Source organism: Budorcas taxicolor, chromosome 19 (genome assembly GCF_023091745.1).
Source record: "Budorcas taxicolor isolate Tak-1 chromosome 19, Takin1.1, whole genome shotgun sequence".
In the NCBI taxonomy this organism is placed as follows: domain Eukaryota; kingdom Metazoa; phylum Chordata; class Mammalia; order Artiodactyla; family Bovidae; genus Budorcas; species Budorcas taxicolor.
Window position 1 is genome coordinate 35,296,872 of NC_068928.1, and position 24,266 is coordinate 35,321,137.

Genomic DNA, 24,266 nt, shown 5'->3' on the forward strand with positions numbered 1-24,266 from the left:
ATGTATGGATGTGAGAGTTGGACTGAGTGCTGAAGAATTGATGCTTTTGAACAGTGGTGTTGGAGAAGGCTCTTGAAGAGTCCCTTGGACTGTTAAGGAGATCCAACCAATCCATTCTAAAGGAAATCAGTCCTGAATATTCAAGGACTGATGTTGAAGCTGAAACTCCAATACTTTGGCCACCTGATGCAAAGAACTGACTCATTTGAAAAGACCCTGATGTTGGGAAAGATTGAAGGCAGAAGGGGACGACAGGATTTTTAGATGGTTGGATGGCATCACTGACTCAACGGACCTGAGTTTAAGTAAACTCCAGAAGTTGGTGAAGGTCAGGGAGGCCTGGCATGCTGCAGTCCATAGGGTCGCAAGGAGTCAGACACAACTGAGCAACTGAACTTAACTGATTGATGTATTTCTCATTGTCTTATAGTATAGCAGTATGCACAAAAAACAATGTTAAGAGAATTCCCTGGTGGCATAGTGGTTAGTTAGCATTCTGGGCTTTCACTGCAGTGGCCTGGGTTCGATACTTGATTGGGGAACCGAGAATCCCGCAGCAAAAGAAACCACACAGTGTTAACTCTTTTATATGGAAGTGACATAAAAAGCTGTCACCAGTTTCCAAAAACAGCTATTTGTAAACCCACACATTTCTGCAGTCTCATTTTTAAGGCAAAATCCAAATAATGATAATAGGTAGTTTGGTATCGTTTCACAACTGTGCCAATCCAGTAAAATTAACTTTAAAAACAGACAATAAAGATTTTGTAACCACTTAACTACTTTAGCCCAGGGAGTAATCATAATAAATATCCCACCCTAGGGTAGAGAGTAAGAAGGGAGGTAGGACTGCAGGGAATATTTGTGCACCAGCCATGGGCCAGGCACTAGGTTAAACAGCTTTACATGCATTATTTCATCTAACCCTGCATTGCCATGGTTATCATCCTCATCTTACAGATATCCTTAGGTTTCCATTTTCCACTTCTTCAACTTGCCCAGTTTGCAGTCAACAAGAGTGTAAATCTGGACAGCTTGCCTAGTCTGTTTCATCCTACGAGGTTGCAACCATTTTTGTACAGAAATGTGCATTTCTGCGTCCGCTAAATGGTTGAGATTTTACGGTGTTCATTATTTCCTCATTAGTTTCCTCAGATACACAGCCAGTGCCGCACTTGTCCTCTTCAGCCTCACTGCTTTCCTTCTAGTCTGGAAGTATACTAGGTGCTGAGAAGGATCAGATGAGTTTTCCATAACAAGCAGAATTAATTCGTTCTGGATAACACTACAATAGCCAGGGGACCAAGTCACTTCTTCCAGCTTAATAACGAGTAATCACGGGAGGCTGTATGCAGTTTTTAAAGGCTTTATTGGTAAATATGCTTTAGGAAATAAACATCCATCCTACTGCTTCCATATCAGTGGAATGAAGAGCTGTGCCCAGGAACACAGGAGGTGGTGCCTGAAGGGACTGATGCTCTGACCACCTCTTATTCATATATCCAGTCAAAAGCACAAGACTTGTATTCAATCAATTCTTCGGGCTTAAACCACAAGCTGATTTCTTTCTCAGCACTTTTTACTGAATCACTGCCATGAATGATGTTCCTAAGGAGAATAATTACTAGTTACCACATGTTAAAGTGCAAGAAATTCTGTTTAATGGATGAAACAAAGAGCCACTAAAGACTTAACAGCCCATTGCCCCTTGAAGCAGCTGATGGCCCCAAATTATTTCCTCCTAAAAGCAACTGTAAAACTATAAAGGCACTTAACTCAAAAGCATCCCTTGGTTCAACTTTATTATGTTTCTAAGTTTTCAAAACAGTGCTTGTACCCAAGATTGCCATGCCACAAAACATTCCTTCTCATATTTTGAAAAATATAGGAATATCTAGACCAAATCCCAAACTAGATACAAAATATTATTAACAGCCATTTCTGCTGTATTTTGTTACAACATTAGTTTGCAAAGCCCAACCAAAACATTCACACTTACTGAAACTCCCTTTATTTCATTTGAATCTCATAACTCTAAAATTTTTGTAACATTTTATGTAAGTGAGAGAAGCAAAAAGTCTAAAAGTGACACACCCTTGGACGCAGTACCACAGGGCAGAGCCAACACCAAAAACATTCCTTGCCCCACTCTGCACTTTCTGTTGTCACAAAGGACCTAATGGCAACTCCCTTGTCAGTGTCTTGGGTTAAATTTTAAGTAGCTTAGAGAAGTAACTATTTAAGAAAGCATTCATCCAATGATAATTACCACCTAATTTAAACATTCAAGTTTTTCTAAAATTGTAATATGCCGAAAATATATGTTTTAAACCCAAAGTAAGTGGCTTTGAGGAAAAGTGATTAACGCCCCTTAGAACTTACCTGCCAACTTGAATGCAGAAGTCGCCACGAATGGTGCCTGGCTTAGAATCTGCTGGGTTGGTCTCCCCAAGCATCACTCGTCCTGTCTTCACCACATTCAGGCCCTCCCAGACCTTGACAGTAGGCAAAAAGTACATCAGTTCTGCCATCAGGACCACTGAAAACATTGATCTCTACCTAACAGCACACACTGATCATCGCAAACACCGTTTTCCAACAACGCAAGCTGCAATTCCAATCAGATTCTTTGCAGCTGAAGAATGGAGCAGCTCTATACAGTCAGCAAAAAACAAGACCTGGAACTGACTGTGGCTCAGACCATGAGCTCCTTATTGCAAAATTCAAGCTTAAATTGAAGAAAGTAGGGAAAACCACTAGGCCATTCAGATACTACCTAAATCAAAACCCTTACGATTATATAGTGGAGATGACAAATAGAATCAAGGGGTTAGATCTGGTAGGGCGAGTTCCTGAAGATCTATGATCAGAGGTTTGTAACACTAGAGGAGGCAGTGACCAAAACCATCCCATTGAAAAAGAAATGCATGAAGGCAAACAACCAGTCTGAGGAAGCCTTACAAATAGCTGAGAAAAGAGAAGCAAAAGATACACCCAACTGCATGCAGAGTTCTAGAGAATAGCAAGGAGAGAGAAGAAAGCCTTCATAAATGAACAGAGGAAAAAAACAGAATGGGAAAGACTAGAGATTTCTTCAAGAAAATTGGAGATACCCATTTTTCATGCAAGGAAGAGCATGATAAAGGACAGAAATGGTAAGGACCTAATGGAAGAAGAAATTACGAAGTGGCAAGAATACACAGAAGAACTACACAAAAAAAGTCTTAATGACCCGGATATCCACCATGGTGTGGTCACTCACCTAGAGCCAGACATCCTGAAGTGTGAAGTCTTAGTGGGCCTTAGGAAGCATTATTACGAGCAAAGCCAGTGGAGGTGATGGAATTCCAGCTGAGCTATTTAAAATCCTAAAAGATGGGGCTTCCTTGGTGGCTAGTGGTCAAGAGTCCATGTGCCAACGCAGAAGACACAGGTTCAGTCCCTGATCTGGAAAGATTTCCCCATGCCATAGGCACCTAAGCCTGTATGCCAAAACCACTGAGCCTGTGCTCTGGAGCGTAGGAGCAGCAACCACTGAGCTCACGTGCTGAAGCCCAAGCACTCGAGACCCACGCTCCGCAACAAGAGACACCACTGCAGTGAGAAGCCTGAGCACCACAACTAGAGCAGCCCCTGCTTGCTGCGACTACAGAAAAGCCTTCGCAGCAAAAGAGACCTAGCACAGCCAAAAATAAACTATTATTTTTTAAAAGTCCTAAAAGATGACGCTGTTAAAAGTGCTGCACTCTATATGCCAGCAAATTTGGAAAACTCAGCAATGGCGACAGAACTGGAAAAGGTCAGTTTTCATTCCTATCCCAAAGAAGGGCAATGCCAAAGAACATTCATACCTACTATACAGTAAGGCTCACTTCACATGCTAGCAAGGTAATGCTCAAAATCCTTCACGTTACGCTTCAACAGTACATGAACTGAGAACTTTCTATTGTACAAGCTGGATTTAGAAATGGCAGAGGAACCAGAGATCAAATTGCCAACATTTGCTGGATCATAGAGAAAGCAAGGGAATTCCATAAAACATCTGCTTCATTGACTACACTAAAGCCTTTGACTGTGTGGATCACAACAAAGTGTGGAAAATTCTTAAAGAGATGGGAATACCAGACCACTTTACCTGCCTCCTGAGAAACCTGTATGTGAGTCAAGAAGCAATAGTTAGAACCAGACATGGAACAACTGACTGGTTCCAAATTGGGAAAGGCACACCACAAGGAGGCCATATATTGTCACCCTGCTTGTTTAACTTATCATGTGAAATGCCAGGCTGGATGAATCAGAAGCTATAATCAAGACTGCCGGAAGGGGGAAAAAAAAGATTGACAGAGATCAATCAACCTCAGATATGCAGATGATACCACTCTAATAGCAGAAAGTGAAGAGGAAACAGAGTCTCTTGATGAGGGTGAAAAAGAGTGAAAAAGCTAGATTGAAACAACATTAAAAAAACTAAACATCATGGCATCCAGTCTCATCACTTCATGGCAAAAAGAAGGGGAAAAAGTGGAAGCAGTGACAGATTTTATTTTCTTGAGCTCCAAAATCACTGCGGATAGTGACTGCAGCCATGAAATTAAGACACTTGCTCCTTGGAAGGAAAGCTATGACAAACCTAGTTCAGTTCAGTCGTGTGTGACTCTTTAGACGGCCTATTAAAAAGCAGAGACATCACTTTGGCAACAAAGGTCCCTCTAGTCAAAGCTATGGTTTTTACAGTAGTCATGTACAGATGTCAGTGTTGGACCATGAAGAAGACTTGAGTGCCGAAGAATCGATGCTTTCGAAACGTGATGCTAGAGAAGGCTCTTGAGAGTCCCTTGGACAGCAAGGAAATCAAACCAGTCAATCCTAAAGGAAATCAACCCTGAATATTCATTGGAAGGACATGCTGAAGCTCCAATACTTCTGCTACCTGATGCAAAGAGCCAATTCATTAAAAAGACCCTGATTCTGGGAAAGACTGAGAGCAGGAGAAGGGGGTGACAGAGGATGAGATGGTTGGATGGCATCCCCGACTCTGGACATTTTGCACAAACTCTGTGAGATAGTGAAGGACAGGGAAGCCTGGTGTGCTACGTTCCATGGGGTTGCAGAGTTGAATGCAACTTCAACTGAACAACAGCACACATCAATCAGACCGATCAGTGACCTGATTATCAGCCAACCCCAGAAGTAATAGGGGCTGATATAAAATACTCCATACTCCATCCCAAGTGGATACAGAGAAAAGGTCTGCCCAACTTGACTTCCTAGTTTGACTGAAAAAGATTAACAAGACTGAAGAATTCTTGTGCAGTCACAAACTCTAAAAAAGTAATGATGAAAGGGTAAAGAAAAGTGATGAGACTAGAACCGGATCAGTGGGAAGGGCATCACAGAAGACTGGTAGAGCAAGACATGGCAAAAACGGACATGAAAGGGGAAAGTGTGTTCCAGGGAAAAGCAGAACGAAGGTCACCGTCAGGGAACAGGAAGTAGGTCTTTCTCAACAATTTTATTGACTCTGTATTATACCCCCTGCTTCTATTCACTTCATTTCCAATTGGATATTAATGCCCCATTAAGAAACAGGCCACTTCATTTCTAGCATAGGATTAAAAGAACTTTTTGTTATGTCTGATTCTGGCTTCCTTTTTCCTCTCAAGCTCCCAGTTGCTTTGTAAACTAACCACAAGCAGGCTGCATTTGTAAAACAAGGAATTTGGGGTATCTGGAGATGATGTCTGAAAAGGGGAATGAAGACATTGAGCAAACCCAGCTTTATTCTTCTACTTGGTTCCACCGCCTCCACCACGAGAAACTTACCATGGCCACAACTGGCCCTGAGTTCATATACTTCACCAGGCCCGGAAAGAATGGGCGGTCTTTCAGGTCAACGTAGTGCTGCTTCAGGAGTTCCTCAGAGGCCTTGGCATTGAAGAGAAGGTACCAGTTAGGAATTATACTCCTCAGACGTCCTCCCTACCCCAGTAACTCGGTAGGTTCTCTAAAAGTCTGGTTATGTATTTAAGTTCACGCTCATAAGATGTGTTTTTTTTAAAATCCCATCTAAACCATGAAACTGACAGTTTATTAGCAGAAAGATTCTTTGGATCATGAACACACACCATCATGTCAATGACCTTGTATACAGATGTTATAATCCTTAAAAGAAGGTGGTTATGGAGTTAAGTGTTGGCTGCAATCAAAGGAACTATTCCAAACTATTCCAAAATCCTCTGGCCCTTTCATAATGCCCTTTTAAACATTTCTGATGTTAACTGAAAGATCTCTTCACTGAGAAGCTTGGTTTAAAATTCAGTTCTTAGACATTATCCCTTGAGATCCAGATTTGTGTCCCAAATTTAATGTGGAAAATAAAGTCCTATGCCAAAGGGAGCCTGCAGGGAAAGGGCACAGGAAGGGAAGCCCCATCTAAAACCAATCATCTCAGAGTTGCAAAACTGAAGCACAAAGGGATTGCAGCCTCCATCCTGTGCCTGGGTGGACCCGCGTGGGCCCGGGACACAAGCCTTCTCCACTCCCTGCTGCCCTCCTGCGGCCCACAGCCCCATCGCAACCTGAGTCACTTTACCTCCGCTTAACCTTCCAAGGGTGCCCGCCCACACCCTGCCCCCGGGGCCTGGGGAAGGGTCAGCGGGCCCCAGGCGCCCTGGAGAGGGAGGGGAAAAGAAGTTCTCGCGGGCCCTAAATCAGCCAGATTTTCAGACTCGGAAAAGGACGAGCGGATCGGCTGCTGGCCATGCCGCAGCCGGGGGAAAGGGAGCGGGGCGCATCACCTGAAGGAACTTCATGGCCACAAGGCGGAATCCCTTCTGCTCGAAGCGCTTGATGACCTCGCCCACCAGGCCGCGCTGCACGCCGTCGGGCTTGATAGCAATAAAGGTGCGCTCCGCGTGGGCCATGGTCCTGTGGGCGGCAGGTGAAATCAGAAACCGGTGTCCGCGCCCACACAGGCCTCGAGGGGCTCAGACGCCGGCCGGGAGGCCACGTGGCGCCCGCGCCTGCCCGCCCCAGCCCGCAGCCCCCCGCCGCAACGTGACCTTCTAGAAGCCAAGCCCTACCCGCACCCAGCCGCCGCCCCTCGGCCATCCAGAGCTGCCGCGGAGGACACGCGGCCGAATCTTGGGATAAAGCCAGGCCTGCGGGACCCAGGGGACGCCTGTGGGACCCAGGGGACGCTTGCGGGACGCAGGGGACGCCTGCGGCCCGGGACCCGCTTGACGCGGCGCGAGCGGGGAGGTGCCGCAGAGCGAGAAAGGGAGCGGAGCCGCAGCCTTACCGGTAAGGGGGTGAGCGCGGGTGCGGGTAGCGATGACGGCCAGAGCCTAGACCTGAGCCGAGAGCTGAGCAACTGACTTGGCTGGGAGCCCGCGGAGGAGGGGCCGGCAGTAGCCACACCCCGGACGACCTGCCGCCCAACCCGCGAGGCCGGACGCGTTTGCTGCTGCTCTGACCAGCCCCGAGCTTAAGGAAGAAGCTGGCTAGGGCTTCAGAAGGGGCAGGAAGTGATTTTTTTTTTGCTACCTGGATGATCCACTAGTAGAACTGCGCGCGTCCAGTCCAACTCCTGTCTTCAATATCTCCTAGTACTCAAATATCTCTAGGTTTTGCTGCTGCTAAGTCGCTTCAGTCGTGTCCTACTCTGTGCGAGTCACCCGCCATTCACCGAGAACCCAGAGCTGCTTTCTCTCCTCCCCGTCTAGCACAAGCTCTTATCCTACGTGTGAAATCGGTTCCCCTTCCCTCCCTTCAAGCAAGTTGAGCCCTGCTTCAAGCCCTCCGCCTCCCAACGCGCCTCAACCGCACTTCTCCCCGCAAGGAGCCTCCGTCAGCATCCTCTTCAAACACCATCTGACCCTCCGCCCTGCTTTGATTACTGCCTCTGCCTGGAGGATGGCTGCTGCTGCTGCTGCTAAGTCGCTTCAGCCGTGTCCGACTCTGTGCGACCCCATAGACGGCAGCCCACCAGGCTCCTCCGACCCTGGGATTCTCCAGGCAAGAACACTGGAGTGGGTTGCCATTTCCTTCTCCAATGCATGAAAGTGAAAAGTGAAAGTGAAGTCTCTCAGTCGTGTCCGACTCTTCACAGCCTCACGGACTGCAGCCCCCCAGGCTCCTCTGTCCATGGGATTTTCCAGGCAAGAGTACCGGAGTGGGTTGCCATTGCCTTCTCCGCTGGAGGATGGCATCCAAGGCTAATTTAACAAAATGCCCTATGCCCTGTTCCTTCCTGCCTGTCTCTCCACCAACCTTCCCAGCCCAGTTTAGCTGCCCTGATCCTGTTATGGAGTCCAAGCTCGCTTTGCTTGCCACACGACAGGCCAAGAGGAGGCGTTGAGGCAGGAAAAACAGCTTTATTCAGAAAGCAGCTGACGGAGACTATGGCAGGCTAGCGCTTCAAAATAACCATCTTATGGACGCCAGGTTCTTTTACAGATCAGAGAGAAAGAAGCAATGAGGAACTAAAATAAAAAAAAAAAAAAAAAACAGACTAGAGAGGGAGAGGCGGTGAGGAAGTAAAGTGGAAGGGTCGTCAGTCTTGCAAAACATCTCCAAGGGAATGGTCAGCCTTTGGATGGGGTGTGTTAATCTCTATTCACAGGTGGGCAGGGACAAACTGTCTCGCCAAGAGCTGAACAAAGGCACTTTCCTGTCAAGCAGAGGGGCAGGGTCCTCCAGGGAGGCCATTAAGTATGATTATAATAATAAAGCAATGAACATCAAGTCAAAAAACAATTTTGAACACGGAGTCAGAATTGGCTTCTTCCCTGCAGCATTCCTTGGAGAAGGAAATGGCAACCCACTCCAGTACTCTTGCCTGGAAAATCCCACGGATGGAGGAGCTTGGTAGGCTACAGTCCATGGGGTCGTGAAGAGTCAGACAAGAGACTTAGCAGCAGTAGCAGCAGCTACAACAGCTACAACATTCCCACCCTGAGATGATGGTCTCTTCTGCCCCAGCACTATTATGTGGCCAGGTTATACAGTTCAGTCTGAGACACACCCTTGATAAGATTCTAGATTCTCTCACAGAAATCAGGCCTGTCGTACATTTGCAGACAATCTCTGTCTCCTCTCTGTCTGGCAAACCACTAGCTTTGGTGGTGACCAGCTTCCCCACCCCCTCCACCCCTCCTGCAGTGCTTACAGCCTGAGATGGGCAAACACACTCTCTGCCCAGGGTGGTGAGCTAACCATAGAAACTGTGTGTCACCACCCTAGGAGTCCTGGCACTGCACTGATAACCTGTGTTAGATGACTTGACAGTCCAGGCCTCTATTACACTTTGCTGGCTTTCCAAACTTCTAGTTGCAGAGCATTAAACCACAGTACCCTGGCAGTCTTCATCCTGGAGCAGGAACACCCAGTGTTCCCTTGGGCCCCAATCCGCAGCACACTTTTATTTGAGTTTCCTTTCCAGAGTTATCAAATGTCAATTGTGCGAAAGAGTGGGAATTTCATGACTATTTCTCCGCAAAGCTGTTTGCTGCTTGGTCTGGTCACTAATATCACCTTGTGGTTATAGTCAGTAGCAGCCCTCTGCCTTTCAACTCTCCTTTTCTTCCTGGGAAGACTGGAGAAGGTATAAACAAAAAGAGAAGGGGGCAGAGCACAATCCTTAAAAGATAACACAGCCTTGAAAAAACCTGGATATAACAAAAACTAACTAGAACTGACTAGGCCCAAAATGGTGAAAGATTCCGCTTCACTAGACCTTGAGCCTCGGTATACTCTCATTGTAATGCGCTAGCATGCTAAATTGTTAGGGGAAGCACACTGATTGAAACCTTCCACCCTGGCCATGCACCATAGTAACTGTTTGCATAAGTTGTTTTACAACAGGAGGTCCTAGTAAGGAACATGGAACTAATAAGCCTCCACCAACCGGAAGAGTTCGGGAAAGGTCAAAAGGAGACACCACAGGTCCGACCACCTCCGCAAATCCTTCTCTCTAGCATCCATCTTGGCTGAACAAGGAGTGCACCACCAGGAAGGACTCTGAGTCCGAATGATTGGCTAAAGACAACCAAAAAACTAATCCCATCACCATAAAACCCGAGACTGCAAGCCACGTGGCAGAGCAGTTCTCCTGGGTTCCCTTACCCTGCTGCTCTCCACGTGGGTGCCCTTTCCCAATAAAATCTCTTGCTTTGTCAGGACGTGTGTCTTGTCGGACAATTCATTTCGGAGTGTTAGACAAGAGCCCAGTTTCGGGCTCTGGAAGGGGTCCCCCTTCTTACAACAAATGACACAAACACAGGCATCATGACAGTTCCAAGGCCAAGACTGAAACTCCAAAAAGCGGGCAGTGGCCCGAATCATGGAAATCCCCACCCCTTCTCCAAAGTGATTAGAATATTCCTTCTACTCTTTAGCCTATGAACATACCCAGTCCATAAAAACTAACCACCCCACATCTCAGGGCTACTTTGCCTCCTGAGACAGACTACCTATGGAATTGTAACCAACCAGGCCCCCATGGGGCCTTCTGGGACAGTCCTTCCCCCAGTATCCTCTACTTTAGCTCCTCTCTGAAGTACTGAGATAATAGTACCTGATGCACATTTCCTGAGTAGTTTTACACATGTGAAAGCCCCTACTAAATGGAAGATATTTAACTATTTGATGACCAAGGACACATAGCCCCCAGGTCTCCTAGAGCCTAAGGAATATGTTAATTCCAGTGATACCACCCTGTTACCTCACAATCAACCAATTAGAGAATTGTGCACAAGCTGATCACACACCCTACAATCCCACTCCCTCACCTGACCTTTAAAAATGCTTTGCTGAAACCTGGGAAATGGGGCAGGGGGTGGGGAGGGGTTCAGGGGCATGAGCCACCCATCTCCTTGCATGGCCCTGCAGTAAGTCTTTCTCTGCTCCAAACTCCAACATTTAGGTATTGTTTGGCCTAATTGCGCATCAGGCACATGAACACAAGTTCAGTAACAGAATGTGTATCTCTCAGTAAAACTGCTTTCACTTTACTATGGCTGGCTCTTAAATTCTTTCCTGCAGGAAGCCAAGGACCTTCACTTGGTGGCCCATCCCAAGACCTAGGACAAGACCATCCTCTTGTGCCCCGTTTTCCTGCAACATATTGAGGAAGAAAGTGGTCTTCTTGTAGCCACGCATTCCAGGAAACAAACTCATCCAGAAGGACAATGCAGATAGTGGAGTGCAGTTTATTACACCGGCGGGCCCAAGGCAGTCTCCTCTTAGCCAAGGACCCTGACCAGTTTTTGTGAAAACCTTACATACCCTAAGTGTGCGTGCCCAAACCCATCTCCCCAAATTTCCTGAAACTAGTCTGAACAAAGGAAAAGAAAGATACAATCAAAGTTAACCCGTGATTCATATGCCTTCAGCCTAAGTAGTTAACAGGGGACAATTATCAATAGGCCTGTGGTCATACCCCAATAAGCATAATAGAATTTATGATTCTATTTGGTTTTACAGATAATTAGGGTATTTTAGGCGAGGGAGAGTCTAAGTAGGAGCCCTGGAGCTCTTCCATCCAGGGGGTCTGGTTTTCCAGTTGGTATGTCATTTCCATAGATACTGGGCATATAGCTTAAAGTCCAGAGTCTGGCCCAGGATGGAGTCCTGCTTTCAAGATGGAGCCTGTTCTGTTTCCTCCTTCATTCTCTAACTCCCCACTTGTCCTTTGATATTAAAAGAACCCACTTAGTTCTCAGGGAAGAGCCCTCTTGCCCGCCCATTGGTACCCTTCACAAGCATCCCATATTAATAAATCTTGCTGAATTCCTTCTGTGCTGAGATATAAAGAACCTGAGCTTCATTAAGTCCTGAGATGAGGTATGCAGTTTCACAACCCTCCTGTCTTACTACACACATATTCATTCCCCCAAAGTCCTGGTACTCTCTCTCGCCCCCACCCACCCCACCATTCTTTGCATGAAATAGAAATACATCCAGTCCTCAGTTGCTCCAAAAGAAGGTGGCCCCCAATGGAATAAATCCTTTCACAATGTATATTGTTTGTATACTTATATCAAATTATGTTGTACACTTTAAATATCTTACAATTTTGTCAACTATACCTCAGTAAAACTGATGGGTGGGCGGAGGGAGGGCGGAACCCAAGCAGGTATGGCACATAGAGGTGACGATAGTCATAAAGCTCTAATCCTTGAGGTGGTCCAGGGATTCAGTCCCCTCCATCCAATCCAAGACAGATGTTACCACCCCTATATCCAGCTTCCAGGAAGTCGGGAAGTAGGATTACCTCTTCTTTTCAAAGTACAACCTTAAATTTACCACCTTCACTTTTTCACATCTCTTTGGCCAGAACTTGGTCCTGTGGCTCTATCTACCTGCAAGCTAATAAAATCAAGCTAATGAATATAACCATAGCTTCCCATAGTTACATTTCCTCCCTCCTTCCCTCTCTCGTGGTGAGAACACAGATCTACCCAATCTAGCAAATTTGAAGTATACAATACAGTACTGTTAATTGCAATCACAGTGATCAACATTAGATTTCCAGTTTGAACTTATAATTTCCATACAAATACATCTTGTCTCTGTTAAAGCAACCAAATCAATATCCTAACAAATCAAAACTCTTTACAAAATAACTCCTGCATCTTTTAAGGTCATCTCAGAAATCCAGGCCCACTGTCCACAGAGCTTTTCTGTTTTGGAGTAGTTACAACTTCTCACACTCGCCCAAACACTGAATCCCTGAGAGCTTCTCAAGAGCAAGAAAGACATTAATATCTTTTATTTCCAGGGAATCCTTGATGTATATAGTACAGTTTGGGCAACTGAGCAGATCCCTGGCAGATAGCTATTGACTGGCTCAGTGCCAAGAATGGACAGACTGTAGGGGAAAGAGGGACAGGCATAAAAATGTGTGTGTATGTGTGATCTCTCAGGCCAATATAAATAATTTATATGGTATTTACACTCTATTAGATTAGCCAAGTACCTAAAAAAAGAATACAAAGCAATACAACAAAACAAAAGTAACTCAGTGACTCTTTCCTTGAGATGAAACATTTTAATCTGATGATAGCATATAACACTGTACATGGAGCACCCACAGCTCCAAGAGTTTCCCTCCAAATGAAAAGCAAGTTCTCCGAAATAACCAGGTTTCACATAGCCTGGTCCTTGCCTGCAGGAGGGAGGGAAACTAGCATGGGATAAGCATTGTGGTCTGCTTCCAAGTCACTCGTAGATCCAGTTCTGAGCACAGCTCTTGTAATTCACCAGTTCCTCAGGGTGAAACCACAAGGCAATCTCCTTCTCTGCACTCTCCACGGAATCACTGCCATGGATGATGTTCCTGGATGGGGAAAGAGATGGCCAAAACCAGGATTAAACTGCCCAGAAGCTCCCCTCATTCCCATTGCCAGAAAGCCTACAGCCACAAGAGCAGGATAAAAAAACAAAGCTCCATGTACATTATTCCTTGTCAAAAGAAGAAACCTATAATTGCCATCAAAGTAAGGATAAAGAATTCCCTCCACACAGCAAACCCTCTGATGTTCAGCCCATCTGAACACTAATGCAAGCAATGGGAGCCTTCAGGAAGACTCTGGCCAGGTTCTACTCTCCCAGCAGAGGCACAACCATAGTGATGATGATGACCAAAGGCAGAGGGCCTGCAAGGCCAAACTAAGAAAAGCCAAAGTAAGAAAGAGGGAAACAATACACTCTGATTATAAATGGATCTGTATATGGCATCATGTCTACCCTCAGCTGCAGAAAACCAAATTCTTACTGTACCTAACTTGGATTTTAGAAGAGTAAAATGCAACAACCCCTACCTGCCAACTTGGATGCAAAAGTCCCCACGGATGGTCCCTGGCTTGGAGTCCGCAGGGTTGGTCTCCCCAAGCATCACTCGACCTGTCTTCACAACATTCAGTCCCTCCCAGACCTCCAAGGACAAAAGAAGATACGGTTACGGAAAAAAATCAATCTCAGCAGAAAATCTGAAAACTATTAATTCAAAAAGAAAATAAAAGGCTCTCATAAAATGTCATAAAATGGCATTCATTCATCGAACAAGTATTTATGGGGCATCTAAGTGTTCAGCACTGGGAATACTGGTCTTCCTGCACTCTTCTTGCTTTTCTATCTATTCTTGACACAGCAGCCAGAGTGGACTTTTTAAAATACCAAGCGTAAAAAACTCCTGCAGCCTCCCAGCAGTCATGAAGTACAGGGCCAAGACAGCCCCACATAATCTGGCCTCTGCCTCTGCCACTGAATAAATCTCACCCAACCTTCCCTTTCACCCACCAGGTTTCATCTATTCCAAATGTCCTTCTGTACTTCAAAACGTTTCCCACCCCAGGTTCTTTGCACGTGCTATTTTCTTGGTTGAGAATGCTCTTCACTGTATATTTGTGCATAGCCGGCTCCTTCTCATGCAGATCTCAGTTTGAAAATCATGTTTCTTGACCACTCAATCTAATGTGGTCACTTCCTATTATATCATCTTATTTCATTTCTGTGCATCACTAATCATTAGCTGCTATGTATGATTTTTGGTTTCTTTATTATCTGCCCATCCTCCCTTTTCAGGATATACAGGCAAGGAAAGCTATGAAAACAGTTACCTATTTTTGTCTCATTCATGATTATATCCCCAAGTGTCTAAAAAAGAGCCTGGCACAAAGATGACAACCAATACATGCTCAAAGAAGAATTACTACGATAAATAAGACACAATCTCTCTACCCTCCAGGAGCTTACAATCAGGCATATCTCTCCTGATGTCTCCCAGATATGAGTCTTCAGCTCACCAAGCAAATGTATTTTGCCTTTGGTGAGTCAGAAAACTCATACCCTAATTGTCCAATGCCCCAGTCTCAGCATCCTCGCATCAGTGAAGACCTGGCATTAGGAGCAGGAATCACAATATTCACTCTTTGCTCCCAACTGAGCCATCTGTATCAACATCCCAAACATGTACACTCACCATGGCAACCACTGGCCCTGAGTGCATGTATTTCACCAGGCCAGCAAAGAATGGACGGTCCTTCAGGTCAATATAGTGCTCCTTGAGAAGGTCTTCAGAAGCCTAGCCCGTAAGATAAAGAAATTTCATTCCCAAACTATTTAAGCACAATTTAGTTATTTCCCACTCACCCATCCTGCTATTTAAAACGTGAGCTCTCAGCTCACTTGTTCTATTATAATCTAATTCACTCAACTTACCAAAAGGAAGAAGTGACAGGGACTATAAGTGCTCCAGCTTTTACCAATTTTCCCCTATTGTCCTTGATTGATCAGCATAAAATTACAGAACACTAGAACTGAATCCAGCCATGGTATTTTAGACAGGAAAACTAACAATATGATGAATTTGCATTCCCAAACAATTCTCAACTAAAATGTTAGAGGGAGGTGGTCTCAGCATTGGATGAAAAGCAAACTGAACCAGAGCATTTCTCATCACATTTAAAAAATAGCAAAGGCCCAGTGCAATGACCATGCAATTTCCACAGGTATTGCAAACCACCCCAAAGCACATGCCATCTAACAATAAGTCATTTTACTAAAGAATAAATCTTTCACGTTGCAAGTCTGGTATCTGGGAACAAATCAGACTAGTCATAGAGAGCAAACCATCTGCTTAGCAATGCCAACTCGACTCACCTGTGTTTCCTCTTTGCTACCACTTACATGCTCCTTAAGGGTCTAATGAGATCCCTTAGTTTTCCCAGTTCTGTAGTACTGCTTCGTACAGAATGCTGCACACTTCAGTGATACACACAAACGTGAGGATTTGCTGCCAAAAAGCACATTCTGAACATGCTATCGTTCAGCCCCATTGATCGTCTCTTGCCAAAGTAAAATTACACAGCCACATCATCACCCCGTCAGTATTCATCCTGACCCATCCCTCAATCCATATGGGAGACTTGCAGTGATTGCCTCCTGATGACCTTCCCTTACCAACATTCTTTTAATTCTACTAATTGGCGCTGGCTTTTTTTGTGTGTTGGTGGGGGAGGTGGGGACAGGTGGGAGGGAACTCAAGTTTTCCTTCACATCAGATTTAAATAACCCTATAGGCTCATGGCAGCTATCCCCCCTCCCATTCTTCACCAAGTCCAGGCCCTTGATAGGAAACAGTCTAAAGGACAAAATGTATGCACTTAAGGGTCAGAGAGCCCTGCGTGAAAATCCTAGCTATGTCACCAACTGGGTAACCACACGTTACTCAAACTCTCCAAGCCCCAGTTAGCTTCCTTATCATTAACAACCATGGGAATAGAAATAAATACTTCTCTGGGTTGTCATGAGAGCTAGTGAGAAAACACATGTGCCCAACACATGGTAAATATCTGATCAATAATACTTTGATTTCCCTTTATCTTCAAAACCTAATTCAATATACAAACTCTCTGGAAAGCACTGCTAATCCAATCCCTGGTTCTAATCATTCTATCATGCTATCCCCTCAGCATTAACAGCAGTCTGCTCCCTTTTATATTAACACACTTTTTCTAAAACATCACATGGGAACTATAGCGCAAATCAAACAAAATTTAAAATGCACTAGATGGGGAATTTCCTGGCAGCCCAGTGGCTAGAATTCAATGTTTTTACAGCCAGGGCTGAGGTTCGGTCCCTGGTCAGGAAACTAAGATCCCACAAGGCATGCAGCGCAGCTAAAAAATAAAATGCACTGGGAAAGTCCAAAGTTGACTCTCTTTCTCTGATTCATTCACTAAAGTTGACTCTTAATAGGGAAAAAAAAGATGATCCCCTAATGTATTTGCTTTGAGAATTAAAGTTATTTCCCAGGTGTGTTTGAAGAAGGGTTCTTGGCCAATCAATCCTTTGGAGTTTTTGAAATATTGCTTTGCAGGTATCTTGCAAGGGCGTTTGCTCTCTGTTTCAGGTGGGCCTCCCCAAGGGCACAGCCACAACTTTCCCCTATATGCCCGGATAGCGCCTAATACATGCTAGACACTAGGCAGGTGGTAAACAATGATAAAAAGACTTCCTTGCTGAAAAACAATTTGCCTCAAATGGTGGGGGGGTGGGGGCAAAGGTGAGGGTCAGGGAGTCTCTAAAATGATCTGCTCAGGAAGCTCAAGATCAGCAGCTCAAACAGGTCCACGGCTTTGTGTCAGAAATCACTGTGTTACAGTAATATGTGGAACTCTGCACTGCCAAGAGAAAAGGGAGGCTACTTCTGAAAGTCCTGAATAACTCGCTGTATTCCAAGACTCGGTGGAGAGGCCACAGTTTCAGGACATTTATTCACTCTAAATGGAGAAATCTAAAATGATCCGAAGGGAGAGAGAGGCTGACCTACGGTGTTCCCCTATTTCTATGAAGTAATAGAAACAGCAAGAATGAAGTCCACTTACCCGCATGAATTTCATGGCAACAAGACGGAATCCCTTTTGCTCAAAACGCTTGATTATTTCTCCCACGAGGCCTCGCTGGACTCCATCGGGCTTGATGGCAATGAAGCTGCGCTCGCTGCTGGCCATGGTCCTGAGGATAGGCAGGTGGAGGGATGAAGCAACACTGAATATCCTGCCTACCTCATTATCCTTCTCAAGCAGATTATCCCACAAAGCTGCTTTAAATCTGTGACATCAATTCCAGGACTCTCTAGTAAAAACCTAATTCCACCTCAGTCCCCCCACCTATGAATTAATATCCTGGAGTGGAGAAGGGTCGAAAAGCCGGGGTTATAATTCATTTGACTGAATAAGCTTCTGTTAAGTCATATCAAGTGGATGTGACTGCCAGTTCACCCTCAATCTGGACCCAGGCAATCAGAGGCTCCTCACTCCCTCCCCTGTCCTTGGAATATACACTCTGTACACTGTTCCCATAGCAGGAGCCATTCAAGGATGCTGCTTTGAGAGAGGTAAGGTGTTATTGAGACCATCTGCACAGAACATGTGACTGAACCCAGTTAAGGCCTCTATATAATTTAAGATTCTGGTGGGTGGGTACAATGCAATCAGCCAAGATAAGCCTCATGTGTATGTTCCCTGTCTTATTAAAACTGCCACCTTCCAACCTAGAGTGGTCTGCCTCTTTGGTCTCTCCTTGCCCTCTACGTACAGGGCCAATTTGTGAACTAACAATTGGGGAGCCAGCCAAGACACTGAAGAAATGGGCCTTGAGAAAGAAGCATCCCTAGAGGAACTCCAAGCTGAATATCTACCTCTATGTGGGGAAGGTGGCCTGTATGTCTGATGCTTGTGGACCACTACAGCAGAACAGGGATGCCCCGAAAACCCTGGCTACTTTAACATGTTTGTTAGAGAAACTACACAGGCAACAATGAAGAGAAATGAATGGCCGCCACAGCGGGCAAGCCACTGGCCACAGACGCACCAGAGGCTGAAGCTTGAGTTAGCTGGAAGAAGAGCTGAAGTTAGAGAAGAACATGCAGGTATCCACTGCTCTGCCAGCTCTGGGGCTGGGAGACAAGGTAAAAGAGCAGGCTGATAAGTTGGAGACCTTAGCTTTTATGTAGCAAAGCTAGGAGAGCACAAGCTGCTGCAGATTAACGTCCAAGTGCTGTGACAAAGCCTGATTAGCGCACTAAGACAGAATCCTCGGGAAAGTGAGAAGCACAAAGGGGAGGATGTTGTAGTGATTGACAGTGAAACAGGTGAAGCACTCGACGTTGTCCAACCCCTAATACAAAGAAAAATTTTAATCAGTAATTACCCTAGACTTATGGAAATAGAGAAATATACCCCAAAACTTCTAAGAGAAAACTTGCATTCTTTCTCTGTCTCTTGAAATTGTAAATCTTACCATGTGTTTGAAATGTAAATATCACAGGAGATAATTAAAACATTGCCCACAGATTGAAGAAAAAGGGTGGGGAGGGGTGTGAAAACACAGTCTGCTATAGGACTGCCCTCCCACAAAATCTAGTCTTCAGCGTCCATCAAAGACAAGTACAAAAAAAAACCTTGTTGGCCACGCTGCGAGGTTTGAGTGATCTTAGTTCTCCAACCAGAGACTGAACTCGTGCCCCCTGCAATGGAAGCATGGAGTCCTAACCACTGTACCGCCAGGAAATTCCCAAATTTTTAAAGTCTTCTCTACAAATATTAGTAAAAGGCTTTAGCCATGTGAGTGGATACCGGACTCATGGCTCAAGTTTTGGAGAGACAGCTATGGATTCTTTGTTTGTGTCTGTCTGTATTTCATGTCTATGGATGTATGATATATATATAGGTGATATATATATATTTCTATCTCCAGAGAGCATTGTCAAAATCAATTTGTAAAAAAGCTCTATTTAGTTGGCCTAAAGAAAAATAAGCTTTGATATCAATAGTGTACTTATGAAAGCTGAAACAACTTTCATGTGCTCAAAGGACAAAGTTTTGTTGGACTACTGGTCTGTTCCTTACAGGACTGTGAGAAGCTTTTCTTTACCTTTTAAGTAACTTGCCTAGAAAAAGATTCTGTGTTTTATCAAAATTTCTTGTGCTTCATGTTATCTTTCTCAGGTCTTTGATTCACAAACTTTTTTTTTGTATTTGCCTTTGATGGAAGCTGAGGACTAGATTTTGTGCGAGGGGGGTCCTCTAGCAGACTGTTTCCACACCCCTCCCCACCCTCTTTCTTCAATCTGCGGGCAATGTTTTAGTTATCTCCTGTGATATTTACATTTCAAACATGTGGTGAGATTTACAATTTCATGAGAGAAAGAATGAAAGTTTTCTCTTAGAAGTTTTGGGGTGTATTTCTCTATGAGTCTTCTCTATTAAAAGGACTAAGTTTGGGTTGTTTTGTTTTTTTATCAATTATGTAACTTTCTGTATTTGCCTTTGGAGTCTTTGTAACTTAAGTTAAATAGAAAACTATTAATTCACAGGGACCTAAGATCCTATTTAATCGTGTTTTAAAACCTTTTGGTATTTTTGATAAGCTCTCCAAAAATTAATTCCTAAATAAAGTTTTGCTGACCTAGAACTAACTCTGGGATTTTCCAGAGAACCTCTAGAACAATTCAAAAGATATATTCTCTTTCCTTATAAAAGAGAGATATTAAACTGATTAGCCTATTTAATATATTAAATTATATGGGAAGCATTATCAAATAAGAAGTGATCTTAAACTTTCTTTGGGGTATATTTGTACGAAATTTCTAAAAATCTGCTATGTCTTGGTATAATGTTATCAACTATAATTTGTAAATGTGTATCCAAAAAAAATCACATTTTCTTATCAATTGAGTTATAATGAACTCTCATAAGATCTTTGCTATTGCTAAGTCACTTCAGTCTTGTCTGACTCTGTGCGACCCCATAGACGGCAGCCCACCAGGCTCCCCCGTCCCTGGGATTCTCCAGGCAAGAACACTGGAGTGGGTTGTCATTTCCTTCTCCAATGCATGAAAGTGAAAAGTGAAAGTGAAGTCGCTCAGTCGTGTCCAACTTCGCGACCCCATGGACTGCAGCCTACCAGGCTCCTCCGTCCATGGGATTTTCCAGGCAAGAGTACTGGAGTGGGTTGCCGTTGCCTTCTCCGATAAGATCTTTAGCTATAGCCATTTAAAAGTTTTTTTTGTCATTTACAGTCATTGTTTTACTCTGATGATTTGCAAAACTGTTCCTGCAAAAGTGTTTCATCTTGGACTTCCCTGGTGGTCCAATGGTGAGGAAGCTGCCTGCCAGTGTAGGGCACACAGGATCGATCCCTGGTCCGGATTCCATATGCCACAGGCAACTGAGCCTGCGCACCACAACTACTGATCCCATGAGTCACAAGTACTGAGCCCAGGTACCGCAACTACAGAGCCTGCATACCCTAGAGCCTATGCTCTAAAGAGAGGTCACTGCCACGCAAAGCTCAAGCACCACAACTAGAATAGCCTCCACTGACTGCAACTAGAGAAAGCCTGCACGCAGAAATGAAGACCTGGTACAGCGAAAAAGAAATTTTTTTTTTAATGTGCTTCAACTTCAAGGAGATTTATGGAATACTTTTACAAGCATAAGTCACTGATAACTAAGATCAATTTGCCTTCATGTGAGAGAGGCAGAAATGGACGTTTCTAGGACTTCCCCATGGCTACCTGCACAACCCCACATGCCAAAGGGTGATAGCCCAAGGCTTGTCCCTGTTTCCTTTCCCCACTTCGATAAAACAGGTCCATTACATCAATGATATGAGAATGTTAACAAGTGATGACTTGCCCCTGCTGTGGGACACTCTGCAGGCTTTGTTGGAACATCCATGAGGGAGAAGGTGGGCAGTACATTCACAGAAAATTCAAGGCCCAGACACCTTGGTAAAGTTTTTGGCAGTTCTTTGGTCAGATAAATTGTCCCAGAAGTTGTCACTGTTAAGGTACAAGCTTATCCAACCCCTAAGAACGTGAAACAGGTACAAGGCTTTGTAGGAATTGAGGGGTTTTGGAGGACTTTTATTCCCCACCTGGCACAGTGCCTCCATCCCTTATATCACTTGGTAAAGACAAGGCATACGTGGGATTGGGGATTACAGCAGCAGTCTCATTAGAGCAGCAGATTATTTTGCCTTTGAGATGGCAAAAAATACTAGTGAAGCAAATTAAAGCTCTGGGCACTTCCCAAGCTGGGCTACCATTTGAGCTAGATGTACCTATAATTCCGGAAGGTCTGAGTTGGGCACTGTGGCAGAGAAGGAGAGTACCCCTAGGATTTTGGTTCCAGCTCTGGAAGAGAGCAGAAACCCAACACACCCCACAAAGCAACAGCTTCTAGCACTGTACACAATGCTCCTCTGGGCAGAGCTTCTCACAAAGGAACAGCACATCATGGAAAGAACTTCCCTTCCTTTGAAGGGGTTGTTAAGAATAAGTTCTATCTACCCACCTCTGAGTGAACTCCGGGAGTTGGACAGGGAGGCCTGGCATGCTGTGATTCATGGGGTCGCAAAGAGTCGGACACAACTGAGCGACTGAACCAAACTGAACCCACCTCCGCCATGGCTCAAACCCTCACGATGACTAAATGACCTGTCCATTTGTAGCAGATGAGCACCCTACCACCAGTCCACCGTCTCTAGAAATGTGGGCGCTCTTAGGCCCGATCCCTGGAGGAGGAAATGGCAACCCACTTCAGTATTCTTGCCTGGAGAATCCCATGGACAGAGCCACCATCTTGGTTTCCTCCATCGGCCTGGAGGACATTAAAACATACAGACAGACCCTTACTCAGTTCATCCAGCAAGTCTTAAATGACATGTGCAAAGCCCATCTTAACCGAATACTAAAATAATCTTTAATGAGAAAAGCTGTCCTCTAAAACAGAATAGCCTTGGACATTATTACTGCCTCTTAAGGGGACTTAGTAAATCAATGGTTCAAATTATGGGGCTCTTGATGGAGAAAACTGTTATTTATTTTGAGAGTCATCTAAATCTGTCTTTTCTCTTGCATGTGCCTTTATATTGTTGCTGTGGCATCTGCCTCCACTGCAGTCAGATAGCTGCCAAACAAGCCACCTCCATGTGGCAGAACCACTTGCTGACTTCTCAGGGCACACTTCTGACCCTGCAGAAGGAGAGGGGGTGAGACTGTAAGGGCTGGTCACAAGGGATGGAGTATTGGAGGAGGTTTTGACCATCAGTTGACACTCCAGCTGATCCCAGCAATTGCAAGCTCCTCACCCCCACCGCTGTCCTTGGGATTTACACTCTGCCTACGGTCCTCACATTAGGGGCTGATCCAAGGACAGCAGCCTTGAGAGAGTAAGGGGTTGTTGAGGCCATCTGAACTGAACCACGTGACTGTACCTAGTTAAGGCCTCTATATATAATTTTAAAATTCTGGTGGACAAGAGCAGAGATCTACTCATCTTGCAACCACCCAAGACAGGCCTCAAACTCTGTTGCTCATTACACCTGCCACATACCAATCTGAGTGGCTGGCCTTTCTTTTGCCTTCCTTTCCTTCTGTGTACAGGAGCCAGTTTTCAAACTAACACAGTATTGTGTACCCACTACTGTGGCAGAACTAAAGCAGGAGATTTTTAAAAAGACACTATCTTTCTTAAATATCCAGATGAGGGAAACCACAGTGATAATGTAAAGGGCAGTCTGAAATGTGGTTTGACCTACTGCCACAGTCATGGTTTTAGACCTAGAAGGGGTATTAGAGATTCTTTCATTACAATCTCCTTTTACAAATGAAACAGATTCAGAGCACCAGAATGAGGACCAAAATCCAGATCACCCAACCCTATGCAACTTATGCTATGTCATGAGACATAAAGCATATTCTGACCAATAAATGGTGGATTGTGGGAACACTAAAACCATGAGTAATATCTGACATGGGACATCACTCTGGAAGGAAGCCTAGAGAGAACCGATTCTAGACTTTTCCTTTTACAGAGAAGACTGGGCTCAGAAACTGATCCTTCTCCACAAGATGAGAAAGGAGTCCTTTTATCTTGAAAGACAATCCCTCTGGCAATTTCTGGCTCTCTCTTCCTGTACTTTAGTTACCTCTTATTACAGCACTGTAACAATATATTTGAATTTTCTGTTTATCTGTCTTTCCACTGGCCTGCTGCATCTATACAGGGATGGTTTACTTCTGTGTCTGTCCTACTACCTAGCCACAGGGCCTAGCACTCGATAAGAGCAGAGAAAATCTCTTAAATGATCATCACCCTGCACCTCCAAGAAAAAAAGACAAAGCCCCCAAACTGGTGGAGAACTCCTAGTGGAAGCTTAAGGTAAGCACCGATTCCCCAGGAGAAAATGGGACTAAAGCGCCAGAAACAGTCCCTAAGGACATACACCGACACACACACACACAGCTGTCATTCATTCTGTGTGTACGTGTAGGTGCATGCTCAATCGTGTCCCACTCTTTGCGACCCTGTGGATTTTAATCCGCCAGGCTCCCCTGTCCATGGGATTTTCCAGACAAGAGTACCAGAGTGAGTCATTTATTGCTGCCCAGAAACAAGACACAACCGCTACAGTCGCGGAAAGGCAGCCACCGGCAAAGATAAGTCCACGTGGCGTCGGACGTGAGCTGACAGGTTTGGACCAGTAGTCGGGTGCTTCCCTCCGATCCGATCCCCCGGCCAGCTCTCTCAGCAGAACAACAAGTCCCACCTCTTCACCTCCTCCTTCCCAGACTCCACTCGTTTCCCTTTCCTCTCAGGAGCCCGAACTCTTCTTACCAACCCTCCTGCTACCTGGCCTTCAACACCGTCTGCGGCCGCCAGCACCGGAAACGCGCCCAGGTCCTCCAGGTT

The 24,266-nt window shown here is 45.0% G+C and overlaps 1 protein-coding gene across 1 annotated transcript; it reads right to left on the reverse strand.

The window, feature by feature from the left end:
• Nucleotides 1-1,350: 1,350 nt before the first annotated feature.
• On the reverse strand, nucleotides 1,351-24,266 carry NME1 (NME/NM23 nucleoside diphosphate kinase 1). Its single transcript, XM_052657372.1, has 8 exons — nucleotides 24,207-24,266; nucleotides 17,391-17,520; nucleotides 14,984-15,085; nucleotides 13,824-13,936; nucleotides 6,798-6,927; nucleotides 5,824-5,925; nucleotides 2,383-2,495; nucleotides 1,351-1,608 (listed from the first exon to the last, which is right to left on the reverse strand). The coding sequence occupies exons 2-8, from the start codon at nucleotides 17,514-17,516 to the stop codon at nucleotides 1,491-1,493; spliced, it is 804 nt and encodes a 267-aa protein (XP_052513332.1). The 5' UTR covers nucleotides 17,517-17,520; nucleotides 24,207-24,266; the 3' UTR covers nucleotides 1,351-1,490.

Bases quoted from the DNA above. Each gene is read 5' to 3' on its own strand.
- NME1 (XM_052657372.1), bottom strand. From the start codon at position 17,516: ATGGCCAGCAGCGAGCGCAGCTTCATTGCCATCAAGCCCGATGGAGTC. The intron at 2,496-5,823 runs GTAAGTTTCTCG...CCTACTGTCAAG, and splicing joins CAGGGCCAGTTGTGGCCATG to GTCTGGGAGGGCCTGAATGT. The intron at 1,609-2,382 runs GTAAGTTCTAAG...TATTCTCCTTAG, and splicing joins TTCTGCATTCAAGTTGGCAG to GAACATCATTCATGGCAGTG.